The 24,382-nt window shown below is 35.1% G+C and overlaps 1 protein-coding gene across 1 annotated transcript; it reads right to left on the reverse strand.

Annotated features, from left to right (window-relative positions):
• Window positions 1-429: 429 nt before the first annotated feature.
• LOC118272618 (ATP-binding cassette subfamily C member 4) lies at window positions 430-15,178 on the reverse strand. The gene is made up of 24 exons (XM_050693340.1): window positions 15,021-15,178; window positions 12,581-12,826; window positions 12,206-12,413; window positions 11,646-11,871; window positions 11,027-11,183; window positions 10,656-10,905; window positions 10,310-10,564; window positions 9,584-9,751; window positions 8,737-8,874; window positions 6,996-7,163; window positions 6,100-6,231; window positions 5,828-5,918; window positions 5,150-5,282; window positions 4,462-4,773; window positions 4,065-4,254; window positions 3,672-3,808; window positions 3,348-3,488; window positions 3,024-3,127; window positions 2,557-2,846; window positions 2,183-2,305; window positions 1,949-2,071; window positions 1,546-1,706; window positions 1,209-1,314; window positions 430-807 (listed from the first exon to the last, which is right to left on the reverse strand). The coding sequence occupies exons 1-24, from the start codon at window positions 15,092-15,094 to the stop codon at window positions 631-633; spliced, it is 4,110 nt and encodes a 1,369-aa protein (XP_050549297.1). The 5' UTR covers window positions 15,095-15,178; the 3' UTR covers window positions 430-630.
• Window positions 15,179-24,382: the final 9,204 nt, after the last annotated feature.

A 24,382-nucleotide genomic window follows, 5' to 3' on the forward strand; every position in this document is an offset into this window, starting at 1 on the left:
CACACACAAATTTAAATAAATATATTAGATACAACTTATTATTTTAAGCACACAATTATCTACCAATCGTAAATATTCATTTCTACTTAATGAATAATTCGGAAATATAAACCGTAAGTACATCAAGTCAAACGGATACACACACACAAGTTCACACAACTAATAAGTAGTAACTTATTACAACTTAAACGAAATGGGGGATTTTTTTATTTTACCAACGAATTTATTTTCAATGGACATCATCACGCTGATGTGACTCTTTGGTATAACTGATACAGCATAGACTACACTGAAATGGCGAACGAGCGAACAAGCGACAGGGGCGCGCATTCCTCATCATCATCAACATCTTCAGCCCGAAGACGTCCACTGTCGAACAAAGGCCTCGCTCTTAGTCCTCCACGTAGAACGACAAGGGGCGCGCATTACTTATTGCACTTTATATTGCTAATGTAACTACGTTTAAGAAGGTGTTCTCTGAGTCAATGAAAAGTAATAAGATAATTAGTATATGCTCGTCTCGCTCTTTCACTGTTGATACTGTATACTTTGCTAAATATTTTGGAATGAAGCTACTAACTTTCCAGAAGCTAAAAAAATTATCAATTTCTATTTTGTTGTTAAATAAACTTAAGCTTTCATAGCATTCTTAATGTTGTGCTCGGAGTATGCTTTGCTAGCTAGTTCTCGCAAACTCTGTTCGGAAGCAGAGCCGAGTTGTTTCACCATCTTTGTGAAGGGACCCTCCTCGTCTTGGAGCAGTTCGTGTGGATGACCGCACTCTATGATTTGACCTGCTTCCATTACCTGAAATAATGAAACATTATTAATAATAATTAATAATAAATAGGCGGTTTTCTTCAGAATCGATAACTTTTCAATTCCAAATCGTAAGTTCGCCTTAATTACGAAAACTGTTGTGGGCTTGCGTATTTCATAATGAATGCTTTGCGCTACAACTTTTTGTTTGGAATTCCCTTCAATAATAACATTATTCACATCATCACATCAACAGACTATATGGGTCAATTCTGACCGAGGCCACTTGCACTGACAAGGTTTTAACATATCAGTTTATCACCACGTTTGCTCAATAGGGATTGGCGATTTTAAAACTTATAATCAAAAATTATAAATAAGCCCAAGTAATTACATTAAAAGGTATGTAAAATAAGAATTTACTCTAATTTATAGTGATGTGAACTTACCACTACTCTATCGGAGTCAGCAACAGTGTGCAATCTGTGTGCGACGGTAATCACAGTGCAATCCGCGAAGTGTCTGCGAATGGACTTCTGGATCATGGCGTCAGTTCTGTAAGAGATTAAACAGAATTATAAATCTGTAGAAGATGTCATAACTAAGCGTTATTAATGTCCATTGAAGATTTAAGTTTAAGTTTAAATCTGCTATTAGACAAATGTTGTTGATATCAGAGATATACTTTGAAGTACAAGGATTTTTCTATGGGTAAAAAAAAGGTGGGGCAAATTAATCTGTGGGATATTTTCCTATGAACATTTTCTGTCTAGCAACACTACTTACGTAGGGTCAACGTTGGCAGTAGCCTCGTCTAGAACGAGGAGCTTGTTGCGTGCGAGAGCAGCTCGAGCCAAACACAACAGTTGTCTCTGTCCCGCGCTGAAGTTGGAGCCTCCTGATGCTACTGGAGACGACAGAGATGTGATACTGCTCTTCAATTCCACCTGGAATAAACAAGGAAAAAATATTAAATATTTTTAGGCACTCATATTTTAAGTGGTACTTCAAAAATTCTGCCGATGGATTTAAGCAAGAATAATATCATCACACTTGTAGAAGGCAGATGGGTAGATCCGTTAAAATCTCAAAATATAAAGGAAAAAGTTAGACAGGAAAAATAAAGCAGTAGGGTTGATGATGAAGGAATTTCATCAGAATTCGAGTATGACTGAATTACGATATTTACCTGTTCCAAAGCTTCCCAAATTTGTATGTCAGAGTATTTGTCGAAGGGATCCATGTTGTACCGCAGACTTGCAGAGAACAGCACTGGCTCTTGAGGAATGATAGCAATCTTTGAACGCAATTCCTAGAAGAAAATAATTAATGTTAGAGTTATATAAATTATAATGATTTCACAGTACATTTTCCATCTATCGTTATGAGGTTGCATTGTGTATCTCAAAATGATGACACTTACTTTAAGAGCGATTTTGCCAGTCTCGACATCGTCAATGTAGACGTTGCCTTCAATCGGTGCCAGACGGAAGAGAGCAGAGATTAGAGAAGATTTACCAGCTCCAGTACGACCAACGACTCCAACCTGAAGACAAAAGTAATAGGTATATTTTTATAAACAAAGAAGAAAGACTAGGACTCAATTTCGAACACTAAGCTGAAGTTTTTCGTAAATTCATATAAGTTTTTAAACTGACGTGGTCACTAACATTAATGTTAGAATTTGAGACGGTATACGGTACGGAGATAAACATGGTAAATATCTCGTCTCAAGTTCTAATATTAGTGTTAATGACCATGTCAGTTTAAAAACTAATAGTTTAATGAGGAACTCACCTTCCATCCACTTTCGATAGTAACGTTAAGTCTCTTCAGTACTGGATCAGCGTCCTTGTCATACCGAAGAGTGAGGTCTTTGAACACAACGCGGGCTTTCTGTGGCCAGTTCGCTGGTGGCTTGGGTCCTTCAGTTTTCTCCTGAGGTAGTGATGTGAACTGCATCACTCTTTCCACTGACGTCATCTGTGAGATCACTTCTGTAGCTTGCTTGACTCCGTATTGGACCATGTTCACGAGAATCAGACCCTGACTGATGGCAAGGCCTACGTTACCGGACTTGGTGTTACCTGAACGAAGAATTGATAACGTTATTAGGCGTGTTTTTTATGTCAGTGGCAAGTAACAGTTGAGCTAATTCCTGAACTAATTCCTTGTTGGAATTGAGTTAATAGTGGTTATTAATCGATTACATGTAAATAGTAGTATGTGTACTAGTAGGTGCGAGATTATTCTTTAAAACTTACCGTCATCTAAGAACAGGAAGGTGTACGCGACCACAATAACGTAAGCGCTGCAGCAAAGACTCAGCCAGATGGCGAAGGCTGTGTTAGTGACCAGTGTCAAGTACCTGAAGAAGATAAACATCATTAAGACAGTGAAACTTCAGATGATTTGTATTCTATTCAAAAGTAAAGTTTAGGCTATTTAGATTAAGCTTTATTTTGGGTTGTCTGTTTGGATTTGATGGTAGGTTGTAATCTGTAAAACTATGTTTTAGCTAGTAGGGAAGACAGATGACCAACCTACTGGTACACTACTATGTATATGTATGAGGTTTTAAAACTCACCATGCAGCTGTATGCACATCCTGTTTGTCATCAAACTGTACCTTCAGCATTTCTTGTGCTTCACACGCTCGCACCGTGCCTAGACCAGACATGGTAGCCGTCACGTGAGAGAACACTGGACTACGGGACACACCTTCCACTCTAGAATAAAAATAACATATTTATTAAATAAGGTACTCTAAAATATGGGCAGTAAGATATGTTTTTGTTTGTATCTTCTTTTGAAAACCATGGTGTTATAGAGAAGAAGCTCACTACATTTAAAATTGATTATGTGATAGTACTATTTTCAACCCTAACACCATTGTAAAAAGGTATAATTACCGTTTAATAGCCTGTGCTGTGCTGAGGTAGACGACGGTCAAGCCGTACATGACGATAGCGCAGACTGCAGTCGTCATCAACATGTAGGGGTTCACGATGGCAACCATCACGAGAATACCCATCATCACCATGAATACCTGTGTAGAAAAATATACAGCGTTAGTTTGAAAGACTTAGTTACTTGAAGTTACTTATTTAATGGCTCTAAAATCCGGGGGAAAAGAGGCCTTTGGTCAACAGTGGCCACTTATAGGCTATGGACGGATGGAATGCCTATAGAAAACTGTTGTACTGTTTGGCAATCAAGAATTAAAGTAGCACTATATAAATAGCTTATTAGTAGACACTGAAAAGGTACAATTTTTTAGAGTCAGACTATCAAAAATGGTTTACCTGAATAGTGTCCAAGTACATTCTAGGCAGAATTTCATCAACGACTCCCATGTCTTTAGAGAACCTGTTGAGGATACGACCAGAGGGGTTGGTGTCGAAGAATCGCATGGTGGCGCTCAGAATGTTTCTGAACATCTCATTGTGAAGCTTGATGGAACTGCGCATGCACACCCACAGGAACATCATGGCTCTGAAATAAATTAGATTGATGATATTAATGATACTGAAGATTTTAAATTCAGAGTAATTTAAACTCAGTTTGGAGATACTACATCGGTTGATATACCTATAGACGAAACTTAGCCTTTCTCAGAAAACCGATAGGAACGATACGCGTATGATGATGTTGGATTAGGTCAATTTTAAAAGATTTTGTAGCAAAATAGAAGTAACTAACCTTCCAGAAGTGGCAATGATACACCCGACAATAGCAGCGGCCCAAATATAGATGTAGTAGCGGTCGTTGATTTTAGCAGGAGCCACAATAGTAGTATCAAACACAGTAGCGTTTAGGATAGCTTCAGTTGTTTCCATCGTGTCATTAGATAGGAAGGCTGTAGTGATAGCTCCAATAGTACTAGTTATTGCTCCTTCAGTCACTGCAGATTCCGTTGCGTTCACTAGTGTATCATTAAATGGGATTATGGTGTCGTTGGCAACTCGGAACAGAGGCACATTCGCTACGTATTGAGCTTCAACGTTGTTCATCCTGTAAGTAGAGAAAGTAAATATTATGTAAGATCAGCTAGGCTATTCTGTCAATTTGAAATTTCGAAGTGAGTTCGATCGCATTTTCACCCGTCATTGGTCGATATTATTCTCACAAATTCACTTCAATATATCGAATTGAAAGTTACAGAATAACCTAGCAGATATCATATCATACTTAAGTATCTAAGTACAACCTAACCTAGAAGCCCAACTTCTACTAGGTAATATAGAAATCATAAAAAATATTCCAGAAAAGTGACTGCTTTCTTCTCTTGATAGGTTAAAAGAGATATCCTCTAATCTCAAAGGTGGTAATTTTGGACAGCATTAAATCACCTATTTAACTAAAGAGTAATCAAATAATGTAAAATTACCAGTGAGTAAGCCACAAGTCGCTGACCGACGTGATAACTTGAGCGAACAGGATAGCAATCACTGTGGAAGACAAGAGGCAACAACCGGCTCCAATGCTGAAGTATTTGGAATACACTTTTCCTGGGACACGACCTGAAATCATATGAAAGGAATATTTGTAAGCTTAGAAAGTTAAGGGCGTGTTGATTCAATATAACGACTTATGGGTGAACATTTATGGTGAAAATTCCAATGAACTGAGAACATTCTCTTGTGAAAATGCGTATCATTTATGACTTTATTACATTCCTCAACTGTCTACAGAACAGACATTAGTCAGCATCAAAATAATCAAAAATCTTTGTAAAAGATTATTTTAAACCATATTATGCTGGATTGTGTGATTAGCACGTCTAAGTACATAATCTTTGTGGTGCATTTAAAAAAGTTTGTGCAGATTAACGTTTTACACACCAATAATTGTGAATATTGTTAGAAATTTGTGGGTTTATATCTGCTCATAAATATAATTGTAAGCAATTTTAGATCTTATGAGTAAAACTGCTTATGACTAGATAGTATAGATATCACGCACTAAGTGGGTGACGCCGTAAAAACTGGAGATTTGTTCAATGAAAATCATGCCTTAAGTTGTTTCGTGAAAGTCTAAATTATCACGAATTAAATTAACAACGTACCTGTGCCTGTAATTTCTTCTATTTCTACTTGTTGTTCGATCAGATCTTCACCAATGATGCCTTCTGCTGGTGAGATGCTGCTAGCTTGTGACTGTAAAAGAAGGAATGGTTATTACTACTGTCATAATACAATGGTTTACAGATCCAATATTATCTATCAAATTATTCCGTGATAATTTCCTTCTATGGACTCTAAGCCTCATCTGCTTGAGAGAGTATGGGATGTAAAATGTATTCTATTCTGGCGTAGCACGGCTTAATTTCGCACTTACCCTGACAGAAATGCTTCTCTGCATCTTGACGTGTTCGCCTGCAGCCTCTTCTTCTTCCTCGTCTTGTAATAGTTCAGCAAATAGTGGAGTACGAGATACTTCATCGAAGGAACCTTGGATTTCTACTTCACCCTGTATTACAATATAGATTACATTAGCGACTGAATTTTTAAATATCAAAACAGATACCATGGGCAATGGGCATGTATGAAACAAGAAAAAAAAATGTGTTCTAAGTTTGAAATTGGCGCAGTTGTAGATGATTAACTAAAAAATTATGCAATTTTAAAAGATTTCAAATTGGAGAGTGCTTTGTTACACAAAGCACTCTCCAATCTATAGATATTTGTACTTAATTTTATTATTAATAAATACCGTAAGGTTAAAAGAATCGATAAAACTTAAATGCTATGCAATCCTCGCGTGCCAAGAAAACATATTTTTACTATAGAATAAAAAGTTTTGAATAGTGTAGTAATAATTATTGAGTGTTTCTTACATAGGTAAATAGGTAATTTTAAAATTGTGCAAAGTATATATCATAGTCCGAGAAGAAATGTTTAATATAATTTTTAGTAAGGCTCTTAGCAAACGGCAAATTATCATCAACATTCATTTTTGTTACTTCGTCTATAAACACTAAAGGTCAATAAAGACTTATTTTTAATTATACTATTTTCGTAGCAATTCATAAACAATTCTGTGTACGTAATTTAAGACCGCCTATATTAAAAATCTACTTTAATACGCATCCAATAAATCTGTCACACGCAGACTCACGGAATACCTGCCTACAGAGTTATCTTATTCAAATAACATGTCACCTTGTGTTGCAATATTTATAATGTCATCGTAAATAGAGTAATTATTTAATTTCTTTATATGTAAATACTTACATGTCTCAGGATAACGACTTTGTCTGCGCCCTTGAGGTGATGAAGCTGATGCGTCACCAGGATTCGAGTGGATTTCTCTAGCAGACCCATCACACATTCGGTGACCATGTGCTTGCCTACATGGGTGTCCACGGCTGACAGTGGATCGTCAAGGAGGTAGATGTCCGCCTGAGAAAATAAAGTGTTCAATTAGCCTGATTATCTATTACCTAGGCATTAGGTAGATTATTTAAAGCTTAAGGAAAAAATTAAGTTAGAAATGTGCAAGAAATGTGATGTGAAATATAACGTAAATTTATGTTTTTTTATTCTCGAAGCGATAGCTTGTTATCTACATAACATAGGTATCTATTCCTTGTTATGTTTAGGGACGTATAGGGGTGTAATTAAAAGATTTCAATATATTTCTATGTTTGTAATCTTCTAAACACGTGTTTTATTAATTAAAGTACCTATATTACCTTCTTATTTTACCATTCAAATTATGATAGATAAATGTAGATATTAATTGGTAATTCAAATCGTACAAGTAAACCGCCTTAACAGCTCTCGTTAATCTCTTAAAGATAAGTACCACTTACTGTAAAACTATATTTGATATGCAACTTAGCTAAAGTTTAATGACTGAGTGATAAGACTGAGATTACCGTTATCAATTTGCTTAACAAATTCTGCACATGTTTACATTTAATAACCAATGAGATATAAGTATCAATAAATCGTAAAACACACATGATTTTAAACGTTTGACGTTCATTTATGAAATGCGTCAAGGTGATAGCAACAGATTGTGAGATGTACTTATAATAAATCTTCAAAGTTCAACATAAGAGACGTCTATGGACTTATGTGCATTGGGGATTGTAGTAAAGAACCTCTGAATCTATTACTATGCTTCCTATACATATAATCATATAAATTATTATAGGATCTCTAGTTTTTACTATTAGAGTAATTATTGGCATAAAAGTGTGCCTTGGGATTGCCTAGAAACGGGATGTTTAGTCAGTAAGAGTCTGACACTCTCTTTCGTCTCACTCAAGGCGGAGAAATCATTAGATGATTTTCCTCAAAAAAAAAGCTCCAGGCCATTGTATCACTAAAGTCCTTTCTCTTTCATATCATTCATTACTAAGAATTGCAACCTATACGTATGCAAATAACAACAAATGTTACCTAGTTCCAATTTCACTATACAAACATCCCTAATGGCTTTTCCCAGGGTCTCTCTTTACTCTTTACAATTAAAGTAATTTAAATATTTATGTTCATCAATATTGACAGAGAGTGATAAAATATTGATTTGTTCCATTGTCATTGAAGTACCGGCCACACGTGATAATTTACAATCGTATTATTTTATCTGACAACTAATGAACTACTTTATAGGAACATCACTTTTCTCTCACCGCAATCGAGCACTCGACTGGCGCGTGCGTTAATGGACATAGTAAATAGGCTTATTTTTGTAGAAATCGTAATTAGATTCTAATATTTTTGTATTCTAATCGCATAGATAACTTAAAAAGGTGTGCTATATATAGAGATAGGTATATATTCTTCTTAATTACATCGCGCTATAAAAATAGAAAATAAAATATCTAGTTTAGGTGTAGGAAGTTGTTATCTATGGACAGAGACGATCTATATGCGACAGCTATATCTTACTAACATTATTGGTCTATTGTTTATTCATACAATACTCGATAATAGATTCAATTGTAACAATAATAAGACTTACTTTTCTATAACAAGCTCTTGCCAGTCCAATTCTCGCTCGTTGCCCACCACTAAGACTGATGCCCCTTTCTCCAACCAGGGTAGAGTCTCCATGAGGTAGCAGTTCGAAGTCCCTCAACAGAGCACAAGCTCTAACCACCTACAAAGAAAGGTCATGTATTGAATCATTGACATTATCGATACATGGAAATACATATCTACATATATTATGTATATCTAAGTATGTCACGCAGTTCTGTAATCTGTTAAACGTTTCCTTGAATGCATATATATATATGTCTGCACATACAACACACAATTCACGCAAATGTGAGAATGATATGAATGAGTATGTCAAAATGGAAGAAAACTTGTTTTGTTTTGGCCGCATAACTCAAGAAGGACTAATTTATTTAATTGGTTAAAAGAAAGGCTGACTTGCAACATATAACCTTTGTGACAGCCTGTATGAGAGAATACAATCCTGATCCTCTTCACGACCACTTAGCACTTAGCTAAGGGTCGGTTCATATCTGTCGGAACATGCGTTGCGTATCATCGGTTGCGGAACGCCAGAACAGACAAATGTATAGAAAAACAGTTGACCGTTCACACTCAACCGATGATACGTCAGCGTCAGTACGACCGATGATACGCTCGACGTACTTTACGTCCGATATGAACCGACCCTAAAACTGAAAATACGTTGCCCAACCTGGGTTTTAATCTAGAACCTAGTACAACTATCACATTAACCATCTCTAAACATCCACAAGCATTAATATAGTTAATTCGATTTGCGTATAACTACGTGCAAACAAATTATTTACACGAGATAAGTGCGATTTAATTACCTACACGATACATACCTTCTTGTACCTAATCCGGTCGTATGGCAGACCAAAGAGAATGTTCTCCCTGACAGTAGCCACGAAGAGCCAGGGCTCCTGGCTGGCATACGATACTTTAGCTCCACCCAAATTGACAGTACCACTTTTAGGCATCAACTCTCCAAGAATCAGTTGCAAAAGCGAAGACTGTAAATAAAACATGACAATATGATCACATTATGTAATTAAACGAGATAAAGGAGACGATATTTATTTCCCGTAAGTTCATTTGTTTTCCTTAAGTATATTTGTCATAGAGATAGCGGTTGTTACAATATTTTTCTGCATTTTGCAGACGACACACGCACTAAGTATTTATATAACGCCGTATGATATAAATATTGATTTACCATTTTATGTAATTTTCGGTTTGTTTAGAGATATTTTTAAATATTATCTCGAACGAATTGAGTGACGTGAAGTATTACGAGATTTATAGATACTATAGTATTATTATTACGTCTCAGGAGTCAAGGTCATGCAAAAGAAATACTGCTTCTGTTTGGGACAAGGCCGCCACAACCTCCCATAACACTGCAACTCCTGTAAGCCAGGATCTACAGTAGATACAACCATGAAAACACCGGAACACTGAAGTCCGGCGCGTCTCAGGGACATAAATGAATGTCTTGGATCCCGCAACGAAATAAATCAGAAGATATTATTAGAGGAGAAGAAAAAGAACTGCTTCTGTTTATATCTCACCTTGCCAGAGCCAACTCCTCCTGCAACACCGACAAATTCTCCAGGTGCGGCATTTATTGTAATGTTCCTCAGTGTATCCACTACGGAATCGTTGGTCCAGCTCGCAGTCACATTGGAAATGGTCAGACCAGTCACTCTTTGTTTCTCCTGAACCTTCTTCTCCTTCTCTGTTCCATCAGCTAATAAGGATTTGGAATCAAGAACCATGTTGGCTGTTATTTTTTCTGGTTCATTTTCTTCGAGTAGCAGGAATTCCTGAGAACGAAGGAAGTAATGTTAGTTTAATTCCACAATTCCTCAATAGTTTTCAATATGTCTAATTAATGAACATAGTAAGAGATCTTACCTCCAATCGTTTGATGGATACTTTAGTCTCAGCCAAGTACGCAAGTCCCATAGGCAAAAAGATGTTGCAAATCATCTGCATAAGGTTGAAGTACTGGACTAAAGAGAAGGTAATTTGAGCTCTGATGTTTCCTCCAATGAGGACGAATGTGGCGACAGCAGAGAAGAGAATGAATCGCTCGGTGAACACGGCTAGGGCGGTGGTGAAACCTTTGACGAAGGATGTCTTCAGAACGTAGCCGACTTCCATTCTGGAAATAGAGGAGCGTTTAGTATTTTTTGAGAAAATATTGGTTTTACAAAGTGCTACATTTGAAATATAAGAAGGAGGAAGAAGGTAGTAATGATTATTCAAGGATATTAGTCACTTACTTTCGCAGTTTGTGGACTAGTTTCTCGAAAGGCTCCTCCCAAGCATACATCTTGATGACCTGAACTCCATCGACCAGCTCACTCATCACCTTCACTCGTTGATCCGTACGTTTTGCTATTTTACCGCGAAGTTTTCCTTGGAGATGGCTCAAATATACTGAAAATAAATAAACCATTCTAAACGATCACAATCTCGCAATCTTTTTAAATACTTAAACGCTGATGACAATAATTATTCGACCTTACCTACGACATAATAATTCAACGATTTTCATTTAATAGCATAGGAAATTATTTAATTATAAAAAGACACAATGCGTAAATACATGACAGAATTACTTGAACAATTTTACGCTGTGTAATGGAAGTCATCTCTATTAAATGATCAGACAGAAAAATGAATGAGTAAATAATTGTAAGCCGGTAAATGATAAAAGATGTTTACATCCTTGAAACAGTATACAATCTCATAACACATACATGAACATAAATATATACCAACGAAATTAAACATACTTAGGTGATAAAAAGGGCTTTAGGACATATAGAAGAGCAGTAGTAATTACAATCGTTGTTTCATAAGGGATTAGAACAGGAATAAATGTAATTGGTGAATTACCTTGCACAAGAACAGTTTGGACGCCCACGACCGCCAGTGCAGCGAGGGTTGCAATACCAACATGCTGCCACACGAGGTAACAGACCACCGGCACCACGATAGGAGTGATCCAGATGAAGTTCAGGAATAACGTCACCAAGTCGAACCGATTGACGTCATTCGACATCAAGTTGATTACTTGCCCAGCCTCAGTATTGTTCAATCCAGCGCGGTTCAGTTTCAAAATCTAGAAAATAGAAGAAATTGTTCACTGTAGCCTGCTTATTCTAGTGGGCATTTAGCAACGTCACGCCTTTTATCACACCCACTTTTCACCATTCATGTTATAAGTCCCATGTAATAGGGGGTGAACTTATTGCCATATACTGGGCACAATTCCAGTCTCCGTGCTACTACTGAGAAATTTTCGAAAAACCGAAAAAAACTCAGTAAAACTTTGCGTGACCCGGGAATCGAACCCGAGACCTGTTGACCGGCAGTCGCACTTGTGACCACTCGACCAACGAGGTAGTCAGTGAGCATTTAAAGTCTTAAAATTTCCAGAAGCTTCGAAAAATTACCTTTCTGTATATCAAGGAACAACAAGCTATTCGTATCCTCATCCCGATTCGACCTTGAGCCAAATTGGTGTGGTTCAGCATGAGAGCTGACAGCGTACTGAATAAGTTCATCAAGAAGTTGTATATATGAGCTTGCCGGTAGGATTCTGGTGTCTTCTCTTTTGAGAAGTATTCTATGAATAATGCTAGAGTGAAAGGAATTAGTGGCCTGAAACAAAAAACATGAGAGTTAAAAAATTAGGAACCACAAAATATTTCCGATTACATTCTCTGGTGCAGTCAATACTACAGTGTGAACTAGGTTTAAATAAATCAAATGACATGGAAAATTATGATTTTAATACATATCATTAATTTAATACAATAGGTACTTACCAGACTACCATGAAAAGTACACCGACTACAAGACCAATCATCATGTACTCGAACCAGAAGGTCCTAACAATAGCTTTCGAGAAAGAAGGCTTAGCGCCTTTCTTCTTCGCCTCCTCTTGTTCTATCTTCCACGCCTCCTCGAGACGGTCACCGAGGCGTCCCGATGCATCTCCGCTCCTTGCTTGCCACAAATCGCTGATCGACAGACCTTGCTTGTAGCCTTTTTTAAAGAGACTGAAACTCCACCTGGGAATTAAATATATTTATGTGATTCATTTGTCTTCTTTGAATTGATTTCGTCTTTTTTTAAAGTGTGTAGTTGACGTACAGAAGTCGGATATGATGGTACCTAAACAAATACAGTATCAACGCTTTGCACTTTTTTTTAAGTTAAGATTTTATAGTAATTAAAAAACCGAAATTTATTTTTGCACAATCATTCATATCATTCCTGAGTAAATTCTTTGCGGGACTTGTTTTTCGTTATTTATTCTGTCAGTCATGTATCTAAAGAGGAATTATTATTTCAGTAGTTTTATTATCACTGCTCAATGTTGTCTTTCGTTATCTTTAGGTCTGATGACGACAACGGAGAACTTGCAAATCATTCACTCGTTTATGCTTAGTCATAATATTAATAGGCAATAAACGCTAGTCAATCTGGGAATCACCTCTCGCTTTTGTGCCATATGTTTTGCTAATTTTTAGGTAGAAGAATTATCAAATTAATTATACACTTTTTTATCTAATCTTTTTTTATTTAAATATGTATGGATGAGACCTAAGAATCGAATATGATTACGGTACGATGTCGAATATTTTTCAATCATTTTTTTTAATTGCTTAAGTCTTTGGGCAATCTTAATAAAATCATCTATTATATAAAAATAAGTCGGGTTTTCCTTCCTGACGCTATAACTCCAGAACACACGAACCGATTTTCATGGTTTTGCATTCGTTGGAAAGGTCTTGGGCTCCGTGAGGTTTATAGCAAAGAAAAAAATTCAGGAAGAAAAAAAGAAAAGCAGGAAATCAGGGAAAATCATTGGTGGCGAAACGAAGTTCGCCAGGTTTGCTAGTTACTTATGTGTATTTAACTCATTCACAAATGATTATGATACTTTCCTCTCAGATTGTGTGTGTTTTACACACGATTGGGGTAAAATATAAAAATATTAGGTAAAAAATATTTGGTATTACTGGTGACACATAATAATTATGATATGATAACATATTACAGATATCACAATATCTAGTGAAATAATTAATAATATTATAAATGCTTTTGATTAAATTAAAAAGATTATTAATTAATCATGCAAGCAATTGTATACTTTGTAGTTTTTTAAAACAAGTATATTATTCTTTATTTTTAGAGAAAATAATTAAATAAGTTATTTACTAAAAAATAATAAGGAACTTAGTAGCTTGAACTATCGCAATTAAATGATACTTATAGCATAATAAATGTGCGAGGCTATTGGAAAATATAATTATTATTATACAAAAGAATAATCAAGGTTATAGTGTAGGAAAAAATAAGGTAAATAATACGATAATACTTAAATTGTGGGTAACTATCTGTACAGATGTAGATAGTTTATCAATATAGATCAATGTCAGACGAAATATTGAGATGTCTATGATTACTAGAAGATTTAAACTGTGACTAAAGTCCGACTACGTTCTCTATAAGTTCTTAGTTCCCTCTAAGTTTTTCATCTAAATCTGTACCCTTAGTACGAGTTTGAATTGCGTTTAAAGCAATCGAAACGAGAGCGCGTTCGGTGCTCTGATTGGCCGATTCAAATAAATCAACCAAACAGAGCGCTCTCGTTTCGATTAAAACTCGTACTAAGAGTACTGACTGATATAATTTTAAAGTTAGCTTATTAACTGCTATCTAATAATTTAATTTGTTAATTTTAATTAATCTAGCGGATAATATTTTAATGATGTAAGTTACTCTAAAAAATCCTAATGATTTTTGTAATTAGTTGTGGTTAATAATAGCCATTATATAGAGGTGATATAACTTCGATACTGTTTAGAACTAGTTATAGGTAAGTACTTGAGTTATACATATAATTACCCAAAGAAATGGCCTTTACAGATAACCTATTCGGAAAAAATATTCCTTGCTAGTCATCATGATTTTAAATGTTCGGTCAACTATATAAATATACCTATACTTATGTATCGTCACGCCTTTTATCTCCGAAGCGGTAAGTAGGGGTAAACATTACGGCACGTAATGCCACTCTGTACAATGTACAACCAGTTTTCACTATATGTGTTATAAGTCCCATGTAATAGAGGGTGAGCTTCTTGCCATATACTGGGCACAATTCAAGACTTCAGTAAAAACTGAGAATCCGAGACCGGTCGCACTTCGACCATTCCACCCACGAGGCAGTCTGTATATAAACAAGGTACTTACGTTAAAAATAATTTGGAGATCACGTTGGCTTTCTCATGAGGATTCTTCTCCGTTAATACTACTTTGGACTCCATTTTTTAACTTATTTTTTTTATTTGTAAATTAATGTGGACAGCTTCTCATTGAATGTTCAATGGTTACCTAAAAACAAAAAAGAGAAAAATGAAAATAAATAAAAATCGGGATTCTGTAAACACCTTACACCTTAGTATGAGTTTGCTTTACGTTTAAAGTAATCGAAAGGAGAGCGCGTTCGGCACTCTGATTGGCCGGCTCGAATAAACCAACCAATCAGAACGCCGAATGTGCTCTCGTTTCGATTTCGTTAAACGTAAAGCAAACTCGTACTAAGCAATCTGTACCTATAGGTTACGATCTGATCTTAAAGGTCATCATGGAAGGTCTATTTTCAGTCATGGACGTTTTGTGACTTTTATTTCGAATCTAAAATGTCTTTTTGCTTTTTACTTTAGACCTGTTTTCAGGGTCGCGGCGTATTAAATTTTTAAAGTTTGAAAATTTAATTAAAGTCTTATTTATTGTAATTTAGGCATAACCTATATTTTTGTGCATTTTATCATAAATATGTATAATAATTTTTACTGATTACCTATACTACTTTCAACCGCTATTTTTATCTACCGAGATATCAGTTCAATGTAAATCCATTCGATATCGCATCAGATAATCTAAATTCGGTAACAATATTAAACCTATCTATAAAATATTCTTTATAAAACGTAGCCTATGACAAAAGGCTTATTTTATAATTAGGTCATTAGCTCAAATCGGAAATATTAGCAAAAGAATGTCTGTGGCGCCTATCTATATTTTAATTAAAGATAAAATCTATAGTTGTAATGCAAATTGTCAAAAGTGTGGTATATTCTGGTTTATAATATCGACAAGTGACATTGGTCCAATATTTTGTATAGAAACCGGGAAAATGGGCAGACGATCACCTGATGGTAAGTTATCACTGCAATGCCACCATCATATTCATCCACAATACTAAAGGGGTAACACATGTCTTGCCTATTTCTTTTTTACCGAATACGTGAATGAAAGCTCGTGTTACAATCAACCAGTCACTTTATCCAAACAATTTTTTTTACGTAGTTTTGCTTGTAGTTACTTTGTAGCTTTGCTTTTTGCTTCTTAGGTACCTAACACTAAGCTCTAATATGTTTCCTACTAAAAAACTTACGTACGTACGTTTCTTTTATAGACTTCTATTGTAAACAAAAAACAAATGAACCGGTATCAAAGTCGAAATTAAACAAATGTTAGGAAGACCTTGGAGTTTAATTATTTTTTAATCAATATAGAACGCGAAAGGATTTAATTTTGTCCATTCTGATTGTATAAAATATTTTTTTTAGGTACAAATAGATAACAAAGTGCAAGCAAAAAGCCATGATGTTGCTCTACGAATTTCTGATTTATCGTAAATAATTGGAAGAAAATAAAAATAATAATTACTTAGGCCGTTAGATATAGCATTTAAATGACAAATTAATTGAACATTAGGTAAATGCATTCTTGCTTCACAGTTTGGTATTTAGTAATACCAATTTCAATTTAATAAACCTACTAAAGTATGAAACCTATAATCTGCATTAATTAATGTTTTTGTAACAAAGTAAAGTTGATATTCAAGAATTAAAAAAAAACTGTATACTTAAGTTAATTCTTATGTAGCTTCGACCCTTTTGTAATACCCTTATTATTTTATACCCTTTCATTCATAAAAACAAAATTTCATTCAATGATACTTAGAAAAACTTGGTCATGAAAGGTAAAATTAAAAACATGATCTGGATATATAAATATTGGTAAATAATTAAGAAGCTTTTTAGTTAAAAAGTATCTAATGTAATGTCAGTGTAGAAAATACGGAACAGTTTCACAAAATATGTTATACGGTATGTCTAGTTAGTATAAAATATGTAAGTTATAGCTATAGAATTTTTTCCCTCGATATTAAAGAAATGATGGTTTACGCTTTTAAAAAATGGTGTACTACTATGAATAAACTATAGTAATTTATTATCAAGAAAATAAATCTTACTTCTGATTTATAAGGAAAACACAGATGCACTTTTGCCAGCACTTGTATGAATGTGATCAAGAAATAGTTCAATAAAATTCTAAATGAACACTCACTTTGAAACTCTACTAAAAGAATAAGTAGAGAAATTAACTATTTTTATTAAAAAAAAAACAGCACTCTTGTCAATTGTTAACGTGAAAATAAAAAAAGTATTTTTCGCGCCGTTTTTTCTGTCAACGTATGGCGCGCAGGAGCGGCAACACCGCACTGACAAGCGCTGATGAGTGCGAACCAATATACGCTACGGTAACGAGTTACTAAGTAGATATTATATACACCGGCTGCTGTCTTATCAAAGTTGTAGATTCCTTCATTCGCTGTGATTTCGTAGTATCATCGTTGTAGGTAGTTGCACGATGAACTGACAGTTTTTTAGGGTTACGCAACACTAGTGGAATATCACTGTCGTGTCTCTATCAAAGCCAGGCAGTCGGCTTTTGGTTGAGATTATAAGATTTAATCTTTTTTATTTTACGTAGTGGAGTTGTTTTTTAACATTATTTTTTTTTATGGCCATAAGCGTTACAAGTGCGTTGCCGGCCTTTTGGGGGTTAGGAATTTAAGGGTTGTTGGGGAATCGGGGATGGGGAAGATTGGGAATATTTATTCCTATTTTTTATGTTTCTTACATATAATTGTAATTTTTAAGTTGAAAATATTTTAGTCGTAGTTTTTATTATTTTTTAGTCTATAGATAATAAAGGGTTTTTGGTAAAATAAATAATTTTTGATTTTATTCGTGAGACATAGCAAATTACTTAAAATCACCGGTTTATTCACATGAAATAATGAGAAAAGCTCTACTATTTTCGGAGTCACAGAGGCTGCGCCACGTCACGTTGCCGCGTCTGCGCACGCTGCTCATGAAGAGGAATCGCTAGTTATTTCACGTGAGTAAACCGGTTATTAAGTAATTATGTGTATTATCCTGGAAAATACATCTGGGTGGTGTTAATTTTTTGACTATGTGAAAATAGGACAAGATTTCTAGAAAATCTAATATTAGATATCTAATTAAGTATCTAGGTCTCGACAATTTTTTTAAAAGCTGGGATTAGTTAATTAATTAAATATACTTTTTACTTAGTATATTTCCTCATCAGTGACATCTTGACTAAGCTGCTTTGTCTTCGTCTATCCTGAGTACCTACTTTGTTGAACGACACCACAGTCCGCGCTTCAGGCGAGTCGGTGCTGCTGCTGCTGCCAAGAATCTCAAACGGCGAAAGAATAATAGCCCGATTGGCAATTACTCGTATAGTTTCGAACCTTTTAGAGTTGAAAATTGAAGGACGTGGGGTCCAAGTTCGCATCTCCTTTACAAAGATATTATGAGGAGTATAGTTGACTACCTTGGTCAAAAGTATATCATTATATTTATCCGTTAGAATACAATCTCGAAATTAGCGAGATCTTGCAAGATCTCATTTAATTTCTCTAATTTTATACGGAACCGTGTGACAGTCAGTTAAAATACTGCTCGACGATTCTATTTGTCACTCAGTAGAATAATTGTATTTACTTAATTTAATGAAAAGTAAGAAAACTAGCAAGGTGTACTGAAATACTTAGACAAACATAGAATAATTGTACTCATGATTACATACACTGATTATATTGAAATTAGACGGAAGAAAAAACAACATACAAGTATCTTGATAAAAGAAAAATCCGTGATTATTGTGATTTTATCACACTTTATTAATATGTATTTAAGTGATCAATTAAGATACTAGATAGGTATTATTGAAAACCTCTTCGCCCAAGAAAAGGCCGCATCATCGCTTACCACCAAGCTACGAGATAGTGGTCAAACGTCGACTCATCAAATATCAAATATATAAAATAAAAAAATCTTTTTAATCAGCAATGGAAGGTTTTGTCGGCAACGCTCAAGCAGAGCACCTATAAAGAATGGCTAGAAACTAGAATCCCTTATCAACGCGTATGATTATAATGACGTTATATTGTGGTAGGTTCGGGTTGCTTAGTCAGATTCATAATAACGATTCAGAAATCAAACGACCAAGGGTTCAAGTAGAACCCTTGGTCGATGTAATTTGCAATAAAAGTGTTTTGTTTGGCTTTTGTTACAGTGCTTCAATAAATTCCATTCAATTTTGTCTTATTTTTGTATCATCATGCCTTTTATCCCCTAATGGGTAGAGATGCACATTCTGGCACGTAATGCCATTCTACAATGTGCACCCAATTTTCATTATTTTTATAAGTCCTATGTAAACGGAGTGGAGCCTATTGCCATATACTGGGATACCGACCCAGGAATCGAACCTGAGACTCCTTCGATCTTCGTCTTCGATCGAGACAGTCTGAATGTTGTCTTGCGTACTTTTAGGTATATTAATTTCCTTTAACATTTTTAAAATTAGTAGGTAACTCTTAATTAAATATCCCACACTCCCTAGTCTTTTATCCCTAAAAACCTAGGCGCCTTTTGAAGGTTTCCTTCCGTCATCAAAAAAAGGTACCTAAATAATATAAAAAACACCTTTATGTCGTTAATTTAAGACTCATATTGCTCATATATATGGTTCTAATTTTATTGCACAATGCCTTATAATATAAATTGCGATTTCATCATCATCATCTTCATCAGTCTGTTCTCGTCCACTGCTGGACATAGGCCTCTCCTATATTGTGATTTACAAAGATCTAAATAGGTAAGTAGGTATAAGACATAGTTCAATGGATTTTCGTCATTATATCGCAAGTAAGTGTTAATTGACGTAACAAAAAATATTTTTTCTGAGTAATTACCTACACACAGAACACTGATGCTAATTATAAACGGATATAACAAGTTGTATCATTGCATGTTTGATCAGTTGCAGCACCGAATTTGTGTCATGTCTGACGAAAATTAGGTCTCTGATTTCTGCTTACTCTTTCGGGAAATAAAGGACAATGATGTTATGTTATGAAATGAAACAAGACGTTGCAGTTATAAATCGAATAGTTCTTTACTCTGAACATCTTAATAGTTTTTTGCTTCAAAGCAATTGCAGGATAAGCTCCTATTTACTACAAAATAATAAGAGAAACGGTGAATTCATAATCCTACCCCCAGGCATTGAACTGCACGGTTGGCGCGGTGGCTGGGCAACTGGCTGCCGCGCAACGGGTAGCGGGTTCGATTCTCGCACGGAGCAACTCTTTGTGTGATCCACAAATTGTTGTTTCGGGTCTGGGTGTCATGTGTATGTGAACTTGTATGTTTGTAAACGCACCCACGACACAGGAGAAAATCCTAGTGTGGGGCAACGTTTTAAAAATAAAAACAAGGTCCATAACATAGTAGGTAACTCCACAGTGATGACTTCGTTAACCAGTTAGGATTAGGGCTGCCGACGATGATGTTAGAACTATGAAATAAATAAAAAATATTTTAATACGGAATTACAAACCTTCTTAAATTTATCTTTAAATCGGCCACAATCAAGTCTGTTTGCCTATCTAAAAAAGACCTTGTAATAGATACGTTTTTGCTAGTTGTATTGATTAAAGCTATAATTAGTTCTTAGATTTATCTACTACTTTAGTATCAAGAGATCGATAGGTACGCAACGTTGCGTCTAAGTCACCGAGCGATTGTTAAATTATCTATATCGTGACTTGGCTAATAATATATAGAATATAGTCAGGTGTTACTTTACGGAAATCTGCTACAATAACAGTACAATAGATTTTTAGTTTTTATTCCGCTTGAAGATGTATTTTCATCATGCGGTGTGCAGCACAACTCGTCCGCCACCTCGTAAAGTACCTAAGTTGTATATTTTCATAATTTTTTTTTTTGGTTAGGTAAGTATATCGTGTTAATCCACCGATCATCTACTCATCCAGATTATAAATTGCCAGCCTATATAAGGCACTCCCCGGAGCTGTGGTCTACCTAGTGGGTTTATCGGGGCTCCGGCTCGAAAAGCAGGAAAAAAAAAACTAGTGTCTTATTTCTTTTTTTAATCGGGGAAAATCATCCGATGTCTTCTCCCGTCAGACGAAAGGGAGTGTCAGACACGTAGTGACTAAAAACCACCCCGTTCCTACTTTTCGAGCCGAAGTCCCGGTAAACCCGTTAGGAAGTCCGCAACTCCGGAACAGTCTAGATCTCCGGTCTCTCTTTTTATCTACTTTGAACCTTATTTATCTAACGACATCGGTAAAGTACTAAATATGCTTACCTGCGTACTAAATATGCTAGTCATCATACAAAAACTAGTAAATGACTTTCAACAAAAAATGCGATGATAATAATGTATAAATTATCTACAATGAGCACATAGTGCCTTCTACGTACGATGACAGATAGTATTAATTATTTACCTAGAGGTAAGTACATATATACTAGAGTATATTTTACCTAAGGATTTATATTTGTGACGTGTGACGCAATTATAATGAGACGTCTAATAGGTAATCATGATATACCACAATCAGTATCAACGATTCAATAAAGGTAATCTATTATACAATCTTTAATTTTATTTGATAACTTCTTTGATTTACTGATCTAAAGTTTCCATTAGAAGGCTTCAACTGAAACTCGAATATCCATGTTTATTTTATGGGATTGGAGGCAAACGAGTAAACAGATCACCTGATGGTAAGTAATCGTCGCCGCCCATGGAGACTTGAAACACCAGAGGCGTTACAATTTCGTTGCCGGCCTTTTGGGGTTTAGGAATTAAAGGGTTGTTGGGGAATCGGGGATTGGGAAGATTAGGAGGATGGTTTTAATTGAGCCTCCGGTAACCTCACTCACACAACGAAACACAACGCAACTTGTTTCACGTCGGTTTTCTGTGAGGCCGTGGTATCACTCCGGTCGAGCCAGCCCATTCGTGACGAAGCATTGCTTTCCCACACTTTTAATTGATGAGTTTAAGAAGCTTTAGACTAAGTAATTTGGACAAGGGACACAATAAAACTGTGTGATACTGAAGTGACCGCTATTTTGTCTAGCACTACAAATCATTTACGCCGTGTCTGGAGGTTCAAGCAATTGTGTTAGCAGCAGCTGGCTAGAGACAATAGGCATGTTTCCTACTAGTTAGTCAAATTTTTTCGAAACGTCAAAAACGATATTATCTGTAAACTTTGTATGAAACACTCTATTATGACGTCAAATAGCAGACTTATTTCTAGAAATTTAGCAAGAAAAAATCGAAAATTACGTAGTTCATCAAATTTATGAATGAGAGTGTGATTATTTTTGAATATTTTATTGTATTAAAAAGTTGTAATCATTTATTTTTGACCCAATCATCCCTATTGCCTCAGACATTTAATATGGTATTTAACGAATTCCTAATACTTTTTAAATATCATTTCTACTTTTGTATAAGTAATCACACGTTACACTCAATTTGCACACGGTGTCGTGGCGGCACGGAGTTTTATGACGCCGATTCTCAAGCATTCCTAAACCTACCAACGGCAATTACTATTATGGGTTCTTCCGACTTATATGTATATTTACATTTAGGTGAAGGAAAAAAATCATCGGGAGGAAACTGTTGCTTATAATTTCTAATTATACCTAAGTATCAAATTGCCAACCCGCTTGAGCAAGCGTGGTGATTAATGTTAAAACCTTCTCCGAGTAAGAAGAGGCCTTAGGTCAGCAGTAGCCACGTATAGGATGTTGATGTGCCACTCAACTTTTCTCATTTTTTATTTTTTCCAAAATGTTAACCAACACTCAGTATTTTCTCCTGAGTCTCTAAGAATCTAACTAACGAAATCCGCAATCTACGAATTGATTCTCAGAGGTCTGTACTTAGACGTGTAATTACACGGACAGCCTTATACTGACATTCACTTTTAAAAATATACCTTTCTATTTATTTTTTAATTAACTAAAAATCATGGTTTCCTCGCGTATATTAATGGAGAAAAGCTCTACTAGTTACGAGTCACAGAGGGTCTCTTCATCATCAGCAGCATGATTCAACGCAACCGTGATTTTTAGTTAATTTAGGTATGTCTCACGATAGTTATTATAAAAATATTATTTTAATCTCTAGTGTTTTACATTAATGAATAAAACATTACCTATCTGTAGGTACTGAATTGGCTAACATTTTGGTATCAAAATTACTTAATCTACTTAAATTACTTATTGCGCAATGTTGTGAATATAATATTATTTTGATTATTTATTGTCGTATTGCCTTGAGTATTACTGAACAAACTCGATAAGAAACAAGGATGTCTGATTTTCTAGTACGATCCAGTTATATTTAAAAAATATACGTGGTAAGTACCCATTGGGTAAGCGCTTATGCCAAGGGAGGTACGTGCTTTCAAACTTGTTTTGGTCATTATTTTCTGGACATTAAATTACAGTATTGCTTATGTATTTAAAAAACGTTTATTTTTTACAATATTTTCAAGTTCGTAGTCAGTTACAATGTCAAATGTTTCTAACTCGTTGAAAGTATAAATTTTCCGAAATTCGGTCATTTATTTTTCTATGCTTGAAGCATACATCATTTGATAATATAAAAAATAAATTTTATAACAATACATCATCAAATTCACATAGATATGCAATACCATAAAAATTGCACTGACTACGCGCGCTACGGCTACGGCTACGGTGGTCACAGCTACGCCGTAGACGCGTAGCTTCTCGTAGGTAGCCCTTCACGGGGAGATAAAAAAAGGAACGACATTCAGTTTTCTAAGCCATAGCCTTTTTTTATCGCGAAGAAGACAGTTTCATAAGATAGTAAACAGTAAAGTATTAAGGCTGACTCGGGTGTTCAGGTAAATTATTATCTATGTTCATAATATTACATGTTTTAAAGTTTCTCTAGTCAGATGACAAGCAGAAAATAAACGGTAGAAGATGACATTAGAGATGCCTATTATGACTAAATCTCTTAAATTGATATTATGAACTGTTACTTAGCGCCGACAGTAAAATGGCATATTTGACAAAACTAGGCATAAGACATAGATAGGCCTTCTTAATTTTTTATTAATAACTATATATGGCGTATATTTTCTCTGCGGCTTAGTACAGGTACCTATTTATCTATATTTGTAAAAAATCTCACTAGTTTTTTAACTTATTTATACCATGGCTACATAATAGGTATACCTAATTATTATCTTCAAGAAAATCAAATCTTTATAAATAAATAAATGTAATCTGTGTAACGCCATTAATAAATTAAACATGAAGTTTTTAGATAATAGTTACACATCATTAGTTTATTTA

This window comes from Spodoptera frugiperda, chromosome 4 (genome assembly GCF_023101765.2).
Source record: "Spodoptera frugiperda isolate SF20-4 chromosome 4, AGI-APGP_CSIRO_Sfru_2.0, whole genome shotgun sequence".
Taxonomy (NCBI): Eukaryota; Metazoa; Arthropoda; class Insecta; order Lepidoptera; family Noctuidae; genus Spodoptera; species Spodoptera frugiperda.

Coding starts and splice junctions, on each gene's coding strand:
- LOC118272618 (XM_050693340.1), bottom strand. CDS start 15,094: ATGGAGTCCAAAGTAGTATTAACGGAGAAGAATCCTCATGAGAAAGCC. Junction 6,232..6,995: donor AAGTCGTTATCCTGAGACAT/GTAAGTATTTAC, acceptor ATTGTAATACAG/GGTGAAGTAGAAATCCAAGG. Junction 3,128..3,347: donor GATGTGCATACAGCTGCATG/GTGAGTTTTAAA, acceptor TATCTTCTTCAG/GTACTTGACACTGGTCACTA.